At 38.1% G+C, this 15,095-nt stretch overlaps 1 protein-coding gene across 1 annotated transcript; it reads left to right on the forward strand.

The window, feature by feature from the left end:
* Positions 1 to 3,869: 3,869 nt before the first annotated feature.
* hs3st3b1a (heparan sulfate (glucosamine) 3-O-sulfotransferase 3B1a) lies at positions 3,870 to 15,040 on the forward strand. The gene is made up of 2 exons (XM_055036207.1): positions 3,870 to 4,648; positions 13,285 to 15,040. The coding sequence occupies exons 1-2, from the start codon at positions 4,164 to 4,166 to the stop codon at positions 13,901 to 13,903; spliced, it is 1,104 nt and encodes a 367-aa protein (XP_054892182.1). The 5' UTR covers positions 3,870 to 4,163; the 3' UTR covers positions 13,904 to 15,040.
* The last annotated feature ends 55 nt before the right edge of the window (positions 15,041 to 15,095 follow it).

Here is a 15,095-nt window from a genome sequence, read left to right on the forward strand (position 1 = left end):
CCAAACAACACTGTGCCAGATCACGATGCAAATCATCATCCCCAAATGAATGCTTCTTCCAGTAACCTGTAAAAGAGTTGAGAGCATAAACATTGTGTAAGATTTAGCAAAGCCAGAAAATAAGCCACTTTGAGCTTTCTAACCTGCCAAATGGCTTTGTCGATATGCAGAGGGATAAGACTTTTTCCAAAGGATCAAGTAAGGAAATCCGCTCAGGCTACATTCATTCCTTGAGAGAAGATAAAATGGTCTGCAGCAGGGCTCTGGAGCATTTATAGGCATCTTAAATGGCTTTAGCTGGAGCTCAACCTTGATGGAGGGCTAATGTAGACAGAACAGCGTTGATCTGTCTCTCAGCTCACCTAATAACCCTGTCATCACACACGCAAGGCTTTGCATGTGTCAGGCTCAGTCCCTGCTGTTGTTTGCATTTGTTTAGTCTTTCTGTGACAGAGTACAGGATGAGATCATCCATCCTCTTTACCTCTTTAACTGGTTCTGATCTCCTACATCTGAAGGGCTCTGCTGCAGTGCAGCATGAGGACTGTTTATGCTTGTTTGCATATTTGACTATATGTTCTAGACAGAAGTTACAGCATATCTTAACTGCTCACGCAGCAGCTCACAGGAACACAGATGGCTTTCATTTCCACCTGCCTTCCGTTTTATTCACGGAACTGCTGGAGTGCTGAGAATTTAATGTGGAATGCATAATGATGAGAAAAGGTGTGAAGAAAGATCAGGTACGAGTAAACATCCTTGTGCAAGCAGTTCACACCAACATTCCTAAATATTTTAATGCAACTTGCATCAGAATACTCAAGTTGTGAATTGGCTAACACAAAAGGTTGAGGTTATTATGTTACTTAGTACAGCAGACAACGCGCACTAGCGTCTACGACAATAGGATCAGAGTATCCAGCTCCAGGGCCTTTATTTGACTGTCTGGCTTTTATGTATGAGCTAAGTGCTGTTTATGTCATCTGTTTAGGATCCCGAGGTGCTGCATGTTGAAAGGGTTCAGTGTGTGTAATTTCGGTGTGTGTAATCTCAGTCAAAGTCAAGCACTTCCTCTAGTGTTGGCTTCTCTTCAGCCCTTGTGTGATGACGCAGAGGCCTGACGCTCACGATTGGTGAAACAAATAAGTGAAGGCACACCTTACAGAAACTCTTAGGGTGTGCCTCTTCATATGAGGCTTGTGTGTTCATAAACGTCTTGGAGTTTTTTCTGCTTTGGGTCAATTATGTTCTCACCTGAAAACAAAAGCCTGGTGTATGAAGCAATGCACCCAAAATAGTGTAATTGGTTTGTAGACACTGTGAAATGTTTAGGTGGCATGTCAGTTCTAAGTAAGCAACCTAAATATTTCCTAATTATCGTTTATATTTTCTAGAACATATTCTAGAAAAAAAACATAATTTATTAAACTAAAGTACTTTTTTAAGGGAAAATTACCTTGGATTGGAATGCTGCCACAGTTTGATAAATACTAACCAAAAATTTAAATGTATTCTCATGGAAATTTCTATAATGGGTCAAAAAAAAAAAAAAAAGTGAAATGTGTTATACTCAATAATGTTCAATCGTTTTTACAAATAAAATTCTGGTACGTGTCATGGCAATACCATTTTTGTGTTTGTGTGTATAACATTTAAACACTGCTTTCTTTTTAATCACACATCTTTGAAAAATTGCTCAATGGGTCTCATATTAGTAGGAAAGAAACCTTCCGAAAGATGAGTCCATTTGTTGCTATCTGTTAATGATTTCACTATTAGAACTATTAAACACAATAGATTGTGGCAAATCTTGTCAGTTCTCTGGGCTAAGTGTTTTAGTCTGAGTTTGCATTGAATACTAACTGTTTTGTATATTATGACAAAATTACATCTCCATTCACTAAAACAAATTAAATTTTCTTAGTCTTTTTGTTGGATTTTCTAGTCTTTTTCTTTTATTTTGAGGTTAATTTGAAAGAAAGAGTTAAGAACCAAGATTGTGCTGACTGAAAAATCTCAGTGGGTGAAGTAATTCTTTGGACTCGATCATGTAATACAACTTCGGCAATTAAAATGTAATAGTGGAAACAAATACAATTTGTGTGCAGGGTAGAAATGTCCCTTTAAAAAGTTCTCTGGGTCTTACAAATCCGTAGATGCAGGCTTTTCTCTTTGCAAGTTATCTGTGTTCATGCATTGCCTAAAAGCAACTATTAGACTTACAAAAGACACACACACACACACACTCTCTCACACACAGTAGTATGTCATATATAGCAACGTCTGACATAGATGTGATAAGAGACTTAGAAGGAGGGGGCAGGGTGGTTTCTGGTGGAACTGTGAGTGACATGGCAGCTCTGGGGTAATCCTGCTAATCCTCTGTCAGCTCAGGGGTGCAGAGGGACCGAAGGCCTTTGACCCTGCTCCAAAAGGAGGTGTTAACATAAATGCACCCGCCAAACATTTCTGGTGTCATCTGAAGAAAATTCAAAGAGAACATTCTCAACTTAGCTGTAAATTGCAAGTCCACAGCCTCTATGGGTAAATGATAAACTTTTGTAGATACCTGGTAATCAGCTGATAACGCTTGTTTTTGTTGAACTGCGTGTCCACATTTGGGAAAATTACGAGAGCAGTGTCCCATAACGTCGTGCCCAGTTCCCTCTGACCCAGTCAAACAGTCATCGTCCTATGCTGCGTGACGTTCCCAAACAGCTGGTGCATGGCACCTTTTCACTGTGTCACGTTGCTCTCAGCAGGTATCAGATCATTATATTCCAATTAACCTCAGGTCTTTGTAGAAACATAATCTTGTTATCAACAGACAGTGATAAGCATTGGGATAATATTCATTGTGGAAGGTGTTTCAAATAGTCTATAATTTACTTGTTTACTACATGTTTTTCATAAGCAGCCAACAGTAATGGGTTTTCAAATGCATCATGAAGGTGAGGTGAAAAAAAATATTGAAAATGTGAAATTAAACACAAATATAAAAAATGAAATAAGACAAATGGTATAAATACCTATAAGTAACAACTGCATACGAGGTGAAAATGAACTTTAGCTCACTCCATGAAGACAGAGAAATCCTGACATTTTTTAAAATAATTTTGATAATTAGCTTTAAAGAATAATATATAATCAATATCGTGTTATAAACAATACTTTCAGCTATACTTTGTATACCCCATCCAACATCAAAACTTTGAAGAGGATTTAGCAGAAGCAACAGTCTGTCCTGTGTAAGTTCAATATTTTTATTTGAAAAGTGAAGAAGATAAAAACAATAAATGGAAATTCTTGTTTTACTTTACTTAGATTAACTTTGTAATCCTGTATGCATCGTGACATTATATGTTAAAATCCAGTACTCACTATTGAGCTGCTGCCATTTGTCTTTGCTTCAAGCGGATATAATTAGGCAAAGACAGAAAGGCAGAAGTAAAGATTAACATTCATCTTTCAAAATAAAATAAGTCTAATCATTGAACTTTTTGCACATAAATTCGAACTCTAAAAGTTGAATAAACTTATTCAGCATATGGTGCTAGCATTATTATTATAGTATTATTATGGTGTCATTTAAAAAAGTATTTGTTATAGATTTTTTTTAGATTATTTAATTCATCACTTTAATTATAACATTAAAGACATAGTTGAATGAGTCCCTGAATCACATAACTGTTGGAATGCATTGTTTTTCAAAGAATTATTTTTAATTAATTGTTAGAGCTCATGTTGGGGTGCTTTTATTTTGATAGGTCGCGCAGGAAACAATTTTACGTCTCGTTCTCTCACATTTGACGCAGCTGATAATTAGTGCCTCCCGGGTTGAGCGCTCATAACGTTGAGAACAAGTGATGAGAGATAAACTCCTTTGCGCGCAGGGTGCCGCTCAACTGGTGAGATCCTGAATGTTTGCTTTCGCGTATTTAGAAGGGAAAAAAGTAAAGGAAAAAAAAAACCCGTGTATATTTTCGGCGCATGTTTAAAGAAAACGGCGCATCAACCACCCGTTTTCCCCCAATTGTCTTTCCATTTTGAGCGCAAATTGTGATTGGACAAAATATCGTGCAGGATTTCAACCGCGTCAAAGGAGCGGGGCTGCGACATCAAGATGCCTTAAAGCTGGAGTTTAACTTTTCCACGGAGTTCCTATGGAATATAGTCCATTTTTACACAGCTTACATGTTGTGCCATCATCCCACGTGAGGAATAAACTATTTGTTTTCTGCATCATGCTGTCCCTCTGGGTCTACATGATATACTGCTGCGTTGGCTACTGCTCCACAGTCCCAAACCTGACGTACAGCTCGGTGAGGAGACACGAGAATGACGCTGCGGCTGACAATCGGGACTCATCTCTGGGAGCGTCCAGGGACCTGCTGAATAACGACAACGAGTTGGACACGAAGTGGAACGAAGTGAGAAGCGAGGCGAAGGCGGTGGACGATAGCGCCATGTCAGGCTTTCCTAATGAGACGGAGAGCAAAAAGTTGCCCCAAGCTATTATCATCGGGGTGAAGAAGGGAGGGACCCGGGCGCTGCTGGAGTTTCTGCGGCTGCATCCAGACATCAGGGCGGTGGGAGCAGAGCCGCACTTCTTCGACCGCAACTACGACAAGGGACTGGAGTGGTACAGGTACATATTAATAGTAATGTTGTTATTAGCTTTAGACTTATTTAAATAAAGTTCAGACCCAAGTTTTCAGTGACTGCACGAGCTGCTTTAAAGGGAAAGAGATGTGTTGCGTTATTCAAGAAAACAGAAGCAGAAGTAAAGAAAATTAGAATAAATAGGCCACAAAAAGAAAGCAAAATCCAACCATCACGCGATCAGAAAGATAGGTTAATTAAACCGAGACATATAGCTAATAAACTTAAAAGACAATCTTGGCATTTCATGAATAAGCTCTAGAAAACGATTATGTTTTTGGACTTCCATGTTTTGAGACAGTTGAGTCCAGTGGCGAGGAACAGAAATACAAGTCTGTCTCTCCTTGCTTCTATTTCTCTGTTGTTCTGACACAAACAGGGAGTCAGTGGAGTGATTTAAGGACTAGTGTGAAATGCTACCTTGTCAGGATTCTGACAGCTGCATTTTGGATGTCCTGCAGCTGCTTGTTTGATTACCAAGGCATTTGCATTTTCTCAAATCTTCAGCCTCTTTGAGTCTAATTTAGCACTGACTTCTAACCATCCAGTTATGCAAGCAAAAAAGAAAAAAACAAAACAAAAAGAAGAGTAGCTTCTGTTTTTCTACATTCAGGAAGGAACTCGTCAAACCCAATGAGAAACTGACTTATAATGACTGTAATGGTCTGTGATCATGTGATGACATAGAAGTATAAAAGTGAGCCATCAGCATAAAATGGTAAACAAAATTATGCCGTACAAAATTTGAGTAACCTTAGTTTTAGAAAGTGAATTAAAGTGGACCGATGGAGTCTTGAGAAACACCACATGTGGTATTTATTCAGTCAGATTTGTAATTAGCAAATGATACAACAATAGGTTTCTTTTTTTTTTTTTCTTTTTTCTTACTGTCCATCTTGCACTTTAGCCTGTAACTAACTGAGAGAAGAATCAGAGAATCAAAGAAGTTGTACATGTCATTCTTGATTGTATTTAATTCAAGAATCACAGGGTATTAATGATACCTCAGTAATTTCTCTAGTTCTCTAATCCAAGGAAAATTTTCTGGACTCTGCAGTTGCTTGCATGTTCTGCACTGTAATGCAACATTCTTAGTCCCTGTCATGGCAACGGGTGTCCTTGTGCTGCATTTCACTGTGCAGACCCTTTACCAGCTGCAAAGAGCTCAGTGAAAATAATTATATTTCTGAAAATTGTTGATGAAACATGTATACAAACTGTTCCAAGAAATGGTCTGGCCTCACACCAGAGAAGGCACATTGTTATTAAAAAGTAATCAAAGACACAGTTGTCTCAGGTGACTGAGCTGAGGGATCAAAAGGCAGTGTCAAAGGATCTGGACACTGTTTCAAAACTGGCTCCATACAGTTACAATGAGGGAAGTGAAGCATTGTTTAAGGGACTTCGCACTTAAGCTCCTTTACAAATTTCTGGTTTTGGACATTTGTGGCGTGTGAAAAGTGACTCCTGCTGGCTGGGCATCCAGAATAGATTGGAAACATCCATAGTATAAACACCCATCTTCTAACGGTTGTTTTCATATTCATAGTAGTTTTAGATGCCATATGTTAAATTCAAACATTTGTCACCTTTTTGGAATCAATGACCTTGGTGCACTACTGTTGTCTGTCATACCTCTCAAACAATATGAGTGTACTTGTAGATGCCAAACAGGACAAGCAATTTTAGAGTTTTGTCTTTCCTGCATAGGATCCTCTTCCTCATCTATTGTGGCTCTTATCACCAGGAGACTGGCTTAATAGAAATACAAATTTGGGGCTTTGCTCTATCTTATTGTGTAGACATCTAAAGTTTCATAATTGAAATAACTTTATTTTGTTTACTGTAGAAAGTATTATTAATCTAAAACAACATTTAATAAAATCCTCTTGTACTAACATACAATGACACATTAAAGTTGTAGTATTTTTACCTAAGGTTATGAAATCACTAAAATCAAAGCATTCTAAATGAAGTCTTCTATTCCTCACAAATTAACCATCAGATAAGAACTATCAGAAACAACTCCTTGCTGTCTTTAAGGTAGAGTCCCTCATTCTGAAGTTCTATGTCCCCTTTGTTTAGTAATATGGAAACCTCACAAAGATGTCCAGTGATTTGTCCCCTGACATGTTTCACTTTGTTGCCTCCCAGACTAATGATAAGGAATCTCTTGGGGAGAGGAGCTGTCTGTTGGCCGGGCTTGTCGGCTCCTACGGCGGGATTGAGTTGTGTCTGCTGTTGGCAGCCCTCTATGTCCATCCTCCTTGGCGCCCCACACAGATGATGGGCCCTCGCACAGCAGGATGCCATGCACATTCCAAAATGTTTTCACCCTTTGGAAGAAAAACAGAAGCAGATAGGCGATTGTGCACGCTTACTCATACAGGAGTGGAGGACTCAACTCCCAAAAGCCGTGGGAACGGCTCCCTCTGGCGCCTCCTCCATTTCTCCATCAATGGGATAACTTCCTCCTATGTATCTTTTTTGGGACAGATTAACTACTCATTTAGTGAACCAAGTCTTAGATCAGGCTCCTCTGGGCTTTATACAGTAGATGTGACTTAATTGCTGTAATCATGTTTTTCCTCTTGAGACTCCAAAAAAAGAACAAAGAGAAGCTTTCTTGCAAATTCACTAAGGGTGTCAAAAGAAGATGGCCTAATCCTCCTCCGAGCCCCAGGGGAGCTTAGTGCAGGCCAGTGGCAGATAGAGGGCAGTAAATTTAAACAGAGCCTTTTCTTACTGCTCTGCTATGGTGCTCAAGGAAAAGGGGATGCTGGAGGACCCCTGAGGACTGCATTAACCCTGACAATAAAGGAGTAGACAATTAGTGTGAAACATGTTTTCTCTGCCTTCACTTTGTATGCAAATGTGTTCAGAAGGGTGAAAGTGTCCTTTGACGAAGCCCAGTAGGAGTTCGTCAAAAAGAAGCAGTCATTGGAACCTGCTCCTCCAAAAACAAAACAAAACAAAAAAAAAAAAAACGCTTTTTAGTCTCAAAGTTGACTTTCAGAAAACAGTGTTTGAAGAACTGGACTTCCCAAAAGCAGGTTAGTTGTAGTCCAGGAGAATTTTTTTAGTTTTGTTTAGTTGACCATTTTAGCTGAAAAGATTAAGATGAACTGATTCAAAGTCAGCATCACAATGACATGAAAAGAATAGGGAACAGCATGACGATAAGATGCTTTAAAATAGCAATTCACACAATAAGATTTCAGATTCACTAGTTTGTACTGTTCAAACAAATCATCAGTAGAGATGCACCAGTTAGATGTTACTAAATAAAACTCAGGTTTTCCCTTGATTGACTAAAAAAATATTTTTCCCCTTTTCACAAAATGCATAGCAACTAAAAACAATCATTCAGAATAATTTCTCTTTTTCATCTGATAATCCTCATAAGAATGAAAATTGGTCCAAATTGGACCTTTAAGAAAACGGGAAATCTGTAAGAACCTCATTGGTGCATCTTCAATTGTCATTTCTGGTAAAGTAACACTTCTCCCTCTGATTTCAAAGACTTTACTGGAAATTTGCGGCTTCAACCCCTTTGGGCTCTGTCTTGAAATAATTTGTCAAACTGCTGCACTTATTGCTGCACTCTGGAAAAAAAAACTGAAACAAAGCAAGCTTTCTCCATTATGTCCCCATGAGTTCTTCACTTCTCCATGTCAGGCCTTTGTGGAGTCTTCAGAGAAAATGGGTCTGTAGTTTCTGTCTCCCTCACTGCACAGAAAGTCAGTGCATCTTGAGAAAGCGGCAGCTCGCTTAAGCCATCCCTGGTGTGCTTGTTTGAAGCCTTGCTTTGCCCTGAGCTGATCCTTTCACAGACCTGTATGTATCCTTGGGGAATTACTTAATGGTTCCAAACCACTCCGTAAGTTGAAAATGCACATGCAAAGACTGCAATTCATCTCTGTAACAGTTCCATCAAGAGGCATTTTGGAAAAACTGTGACGTATAATACAGATCTTTAAAATTTTAGCTAAAGGTTTTTTGTTCTAGTCTTTCAGTCAATTGTAATGCATTTTCAGATTACCAAGCAATGCTATCTGAAATGATTCAATGTGATACTTTTAGTGCTTTTGTGTTTTCAGTCATCCCCAGCTGAGTAACAAAGACTTGCAGACTGTTGTTTTTCTTAACAATACATCAGCTTGACATTTTTGCCAGACCATTAAAACTGTGTAGTCCAATGGTGGTTTTTGATATGGATTTAGGACAGTTGCCTACTGCATCAGAAAAAAGGCCACACAAGCACCAGACAAAAAAAAAAATATATATATATCTACATGTTGTGTATATTTTTGTGGTTATATGGGAGAAATGTTTTCTGAAAGTCTGTGGATAAAATAGTTTAGTCACTGATAGTCATGCAACAATCAATCAGTCAGGGATGACCAGCGATTGACTGGTGTAATGGTGAAGAAGAATCATCTAAAGAGTGAAAATGACACCACTCACCTGCCTCATTTCGTGTGAAAATATTAAGAGCATGGACTTTGACACATTTTTTCTTGAGATGCGGGAGGTGGATCTTGATGTATAAATGGTAATTATTTCACAATCATTTTTGTGGCTGGATTCCATAAACATCCAATGATAAAGTAAATATTAAAGTAAATGTAATATTGCTACATTTACTTTAAATTTATTTAATTAATTGAAGGCTTTAGAAAATACAGGCTTTATAATAAGCCATTTGTGATAAATCCTATTATTTATCAAATAGCAGTATTTGATAGAAGATCAGTGTCTTTTTAAATCAAATAGATAATTGCTGATGGTGGAATCATAAAATAGACATATATGTTATGTATTGCATACAGCAATTTCTTTATTATCTTGGATTTCATTATCAATGTTCATATCAAGCAAGAAAAGCTTTATATTTCAAGATTTTTGTGTTTATTGTTATCTCTTCTGACTGGTCATAGAAAATAAACACATTCTTCACTGGAATGAGTGAAAAGCAAATTTAGAGTTGTGGCACTTTAAATTTAAGCCATTAAACTCAGCACAGTCATTACATTTTAGTGAGAATGTGACTTCATATAATCCACTTCAAAAGTAGAGCATTAACATGCCTCATTCCTCAGCCTGAATGCTGCACAATTAACCAAATGGCAGAAATAAAGTAAAACCAGGATGGAGAAACTTTCCATGTTTCTCTTTATACTCTACCTCAGTACCAAAATAGCAGAGGTGGAGGTGTTGGTTTACATTACATTACAAAACTTGCATTAGTTTTGCACACATTTTAAGCTTTATGATGATTTAACATATAGTTATCTCAATTTTCTTTGAGAGCAACAACAATTTATTTAAAAGTAAATAAATCCCAGGATTCTAATTAGATTTTTTCCAGGATGACCTATGTACTCGTTGTTCTCCTTCTTCTGCTTTTTATGTCTTTGTTTCCATGTGACCTTTAGCTACTGGCAGTAATAGCAGATGCTGGAAGAAAATACACTTCTCTATCTTTGCTGTTCTGGAAAACTTCAATGCCAGTAAGAAGGTAATTTCAGTAAGGTGTGATGAAGATGCCTTTCAGTACCTGATAAGACTGGCTGCAGTGTGCAGAAGATGGTACTCCTAAAGACGTAATCCCAACCTTAGTCTGGGCATTTTCTCACAGTAAAATAGTATGATTATTCCAAGTGGCTGCATACCACCACTTCTAAACTTGCCTTTGAGAAGAGAGCCGTTTCCAACAGTAGCTCGACCCTTCACAGAGCAGCAGGGTAGGATAAGAATGTGCAATAGCAGGAGATAATAGGGGAGCGTTTTATGGTGTTGCCCTTTGTCTCTAAAAAGATGGAACACAGATGTCAATTAGAGTAAGTTAAGATGAATCCAGCACAAAAAGGAGTTTTGATCTTATTTCAGTTTTGATCTCATTGAGGTAATTAGTGCTTCATTGAGCTGACAAAAGCATAAAGCTGCATGCACTGATGTCGTAAATTCCTACCTTTGAACCTGCTTCCTGATAAACGGGAATGTAAACAACACTCGTTTTATCTCTCCAGCAGCTCTTCATAAATGGACACACCTGAATGTCTGGGAGCCAAAATAAAGACAACGGAACACTAAACTTGAGGGTTATGTCTAAAGGAAGGAAGTAAAAAGTAAAGGCATTGTCTGAAATAACAGCTTAGCTTCCTTGTTAGTGGGAAACCTGTTTCTAAACATCTTTTCTTTACTTTTGCTGTTTCTCATTTCTCTCCTGTTTTTGTCAGTCCTTTTGTCTACCTTTTTCAAGAGCCCTCAATACCCTCTTGTTGCCTTCATCTTAATTTGCAACAAGTCTAGAATATTTCTCATTGGTAAAAAAACATTCAAAGCTTATGGTAATTCCTCTTGCTCTGTCTTGAAAGTGCAAAAATTGACATGTGGCTTATTTGGGAAAATTAATCTTTTTTTATGTATAACAATAATCAACTCTTATCCAATTTTCACATTGCCGATCTCAAAACATCGTTATGCCAGCTTGCCCAGTCAGAGATGTTGTCGTGTTTTGCAGCAAAATTAGTACTCATACTCTTCGCATGCTTTGTTCATGCCATTGACTATAAGGTTTTAGTGTCCCTGTCGCTTCAGAAAAAGCCTGTAGCGACATGTGTTTCCAAGAGAGGCAGAAGATAATTGCAAATGGTTCTGATAGAGTTGTGTGTCACTTGTTCCTGTTACCTTGATTAGGCTTGTGGGGTTTTTAATACAAACAGTGGTTACCAAGACTCTGCGGAGAAGGAAACATAGCTATTGTCTGCATAGAATGGTAATCTGTCCACACACAATTTCAGTCTAATGTACAGCATCAGAATTAAATGCCTGACCATATTTATGAAGTAACTGTTGGTACAGGAACACTGTACCAACTGTTCAGCATTGTGGTTGTAGTCTCATGCTCCCAGGAGTAAAACTTTTGTAAAATGTTACTACAAGATATTGACCCAAATCACACATGAAAACAATTTTGTATTTGAGCCACAGCATGTAAATGTACCTTTGACTTTGTGCATAAAGGAGGCAATTTAGGATGAATATAAAATTGCACACTCAAAATTTGTGTTAAAATAATAGAAGTTGATTGTTTCCTGAACAAAATAAGACAATGTTAATGCATCTTTAAAACCTTTAGGTTGATATGACATTCATGACTGCATGTCCACATCATCACAAAATCCCTTGACACCGTTATGTCATTTTTAATATTTGCATCCAACTTATAATGAAATTTTATATTCTCTCAAGCTTACCATGTGCATATGATGAAATAGGTATATTTCATGTCATCATCCCTTTGAGTTTAGGGGTAAATAATAAAAAATGCAATTTACCCACAAAATCACATAGACAATTTTCTGTACTTTTCCACCACATACACATACATTTTTTAGATAAAAGCTGCTGGTTTTGGAGAGGAGTATTGAAACGCAGGGCGTGCATACCAACAGATGTTTGGAAATTATGGTAATCAAGTTAATGACATGGCTCCTCAGTTTTCCTGTTGCTTCATTTAGATCAAGCAGTAACAATCACCATCTTGGAATACTGTTAAGCACTGTAATGTATGAGAATTTATATTTTTGCCTGCTGTGAAGCCTACATGTGAGATATGTTGGTAGCCAATAATTGTGAAGTCAAAACTTTCCATTAAATATTCTGCACACAGCACTTAGCATAAAACATCCATCAAATCAGCGTGAACCACCATTCTGTAATGAAGGCCTGCGGGAAGTAAGTTTTGTGGTTGGGGGAACTAAAAAGCTAAATGATCATCTCTTATTGTTCCAGCACAGTGCACCTATACCTAACATGTTTTAGTCTTTGTACAACCTGTGTTGCTAATTTCTTTCTGCTTGCCCTTGTGAATTACTCACAAATCATTGACTCTCTGCACAGAGGCCACCCATCCTTCTCTCTAGAGACCTACCAGCCACCCAGTTTGCCCGGAAGGCAGTCCAATAGTCTTTAATACTCTTGCTTGTGAGATTTAGTCCTAATCCCCTTTGGGTCACTTTAGCCACTATCCAGTCAGGGCTGCAGTTAACATGCTTTAGCTATGACTAACATGAGCTGTCTTTGACCAAAGATTAAGCAATTTTATGTATAGACTTAATTGAAGAGAATGCATAAGAGTTTATCATAAGAGCATGCTGTCTTCTTAGTTGGGCTAATGTCAGTTTTAATAAATGTAGGGAGTCTTTCATAGTCAACTTTTAAGACAGAATTTAGCTCTTAAAATAGAATAAATAAGAAGAGATAAGTGGAGGTCAAACACATCTTTAACTTCAAATTGTGTTCATAGAGAATCACTTATGACTGACAGGACTTCTTCTCTTCTTGGCACTTTCAGTCTCTTGATGTACATTCAAAGACTCTGTTAATGCTACTAATGACATCAGCAATTGTCATCTTGATGATGATTGACTTGATGATGATAGCTCCGGTGTGGCAGCATTTTTAAAGCATGACACAAAGCGACTGTGTCAATGCTAATCTTGTCTTTGTCTGGTTTTGCACTTTGTTTGAATGAGTTGATAGTGTTGAGGAAGACCCACGAATAGTTTTGTTGAAAGGAATAGGTCTTTGACATTCTTTGTTTCGTTTTTTCAGGGAACTGATGCCCAAGTCGTCAGAGGACCAGTTGACCATGGAAAAGACCCCCAGCTACTTCGTTACAAGGGAAGTCCCGTCTCGGATCTACTCCATGTCTAAAGACACCAAACTGATCGTTGTTGTACGAAATCCTGTCACCCGAGCCATCTCGGACTACACCCAAACCCGCTCCAAAAAGCCGGACATCCCGTCCTTTGAGAGCCTCACTTTCAAGAACATATCAGCAGGTCTGATTGACACTACATGGAGCGCTGTTCAGATTGGCATGTATGCCAGACATCTTGAACGATGGCTCCAATTCTTCCCCATGGAGCAGTTGCTGTTTGTTAGTGGAGAGCGTCTCATTACCGACCCTGCGGGTGAGATGGACCGTGTTCAGGACTTCCTTAGACTTCGAAGAGTGGTCACGGAGAAGTATTTCCACTTTAACCCAACAAAAGGATTTCCTTGCCTTAAAAGACCAGAGGTGAACACCAAGCCACACTGCCTGGGAAAAACCAAAGGCAGGACCCATCCGAATATTGATCCGGAGGTTGTGCAGACTTTAAGGGATTTCTATAAACCCTTCAATAGGAAGTTTTACAAGATGACTGGCCAAGACTTTGGTTGGGATTAAATAACATATGGCAGACTAATGCAGGTTCTTTGTGTTTTTTAAATAATCATTCAGGACATATTGTGATACAGTGTATGTACAGTATTTAGTTGTGTGTAAAAATTTCAGAAGTCTATTTTATAATAATTTATTGTTAAGATATTAAGTCACAAAGCTGCCTGATCAGATTATCTGTGTCCTCAAGTCCCATGAGGTGTTTTTTTTTTCCAGAAGCACAGGTATTTTATGGTATTTTTAACCTAAAAGTCTTTTGCCCTTTCTTTCACCCTAATCAGATTAGGATTCAGCTCCCCAACAAACTGGTAATATCCCCTTAACATTAGCCTGACCCTCAGAGGACTGTGTACCCACTTAGGTGGGTCGATATAGACCTCAGCTGATCCTGTGCAACTCGCCAGGTGGATCAATACAGTAATAGGTCCTCATCACGTCAATTAGGGCTGAGTGATGGCATCTCCTTGATCTTGAGTGTCTCAATATAACATCTGTCTATCAGTAGCACAATGCTTTTGGTTTAGCCTTAAGCCAAAGTCAAGTTGATATAAAATTTTATGTGACAGAAGATTTTTTTACTTTATTATTTTATTATATTTATCCAAAAGGGAGATCAGGCACAACACCATGGGGGATATTATTATCAGTTTTTCATAAAATTGCTCCTCAGTTTTCATAATGGCTAAACACAAGATTATTTTATGAGAAAAGCCATACGGCTCAGTTACATGTATTGATCTGGACTGAAACTGCTGTGATTGATTGCTCTGTGCAGCTTTTTTTTTACTGCAGTGTGTTAATTATGCACTGTTCCCATAAAACATAAGCATCTCTTTCTCAACCTTCGGTGACACCTGACAGGATTTAATATATGCCCTGTTACTTCTGAGGTTTCTCTGTTAACTTTGGTTTTATGGTTGAGTTTTATTCAGCCTCTATTGACATGCTTTTGTGAGCATTTTTTTGGCATCAGCCAGTATTCACTATTCATAATCTGCAGCCATGTGGGACAGACACTATTTTTGTTGTATGGGCTGATTTGCAACACAAACACTGAAATCAAACAGTTTCAAAAGAGATCTTGACACAAATCTGCAGTCATGTGGGTTTTATAAAGCAGAAAATAAATCTGTTTTGCCAGTATACTTTGTCATGTTTTTATGTGTGATGTTTCAAAACAGGATCTTTGTTAAATTTG

This window comes from Poeciliopsis prolifica, unplaced genomic scaffold, assembly GCF_027474105.1.
Source record: "Poeciliopsis prolifica strain line A6 unplaced genomic scaffold, Auburn_PproV2 SCAFFOLD010, whole genome shotgun sequence".
NCBI classification, from domain to species: Eukaryota; Metazoa; Chordata; class Actinopteri; order Cyprinodontiformes; family Poeciliidae; genus Poeciliopsis; species Poeciliopsis prolifica.

What these genes read in the sequence shown, in the direction of transcription:
- hs3st3b1a (XM_055036207.1), top strand. Translation starts at nt 4,164, where the DNA reads ATGGAATATAGTCCATTTTTACACAGCTTACATGTTGTGCCATCATCC. An exon ending in AAGGGACTGGAGTGGTACAG is followed by an intron (nt 4,649 to 13,284) that starts GTACATATTAAT and finishes TCGTTTTTTCAG; the next exon opens with GGAACTGATGCCCAAGTCGT.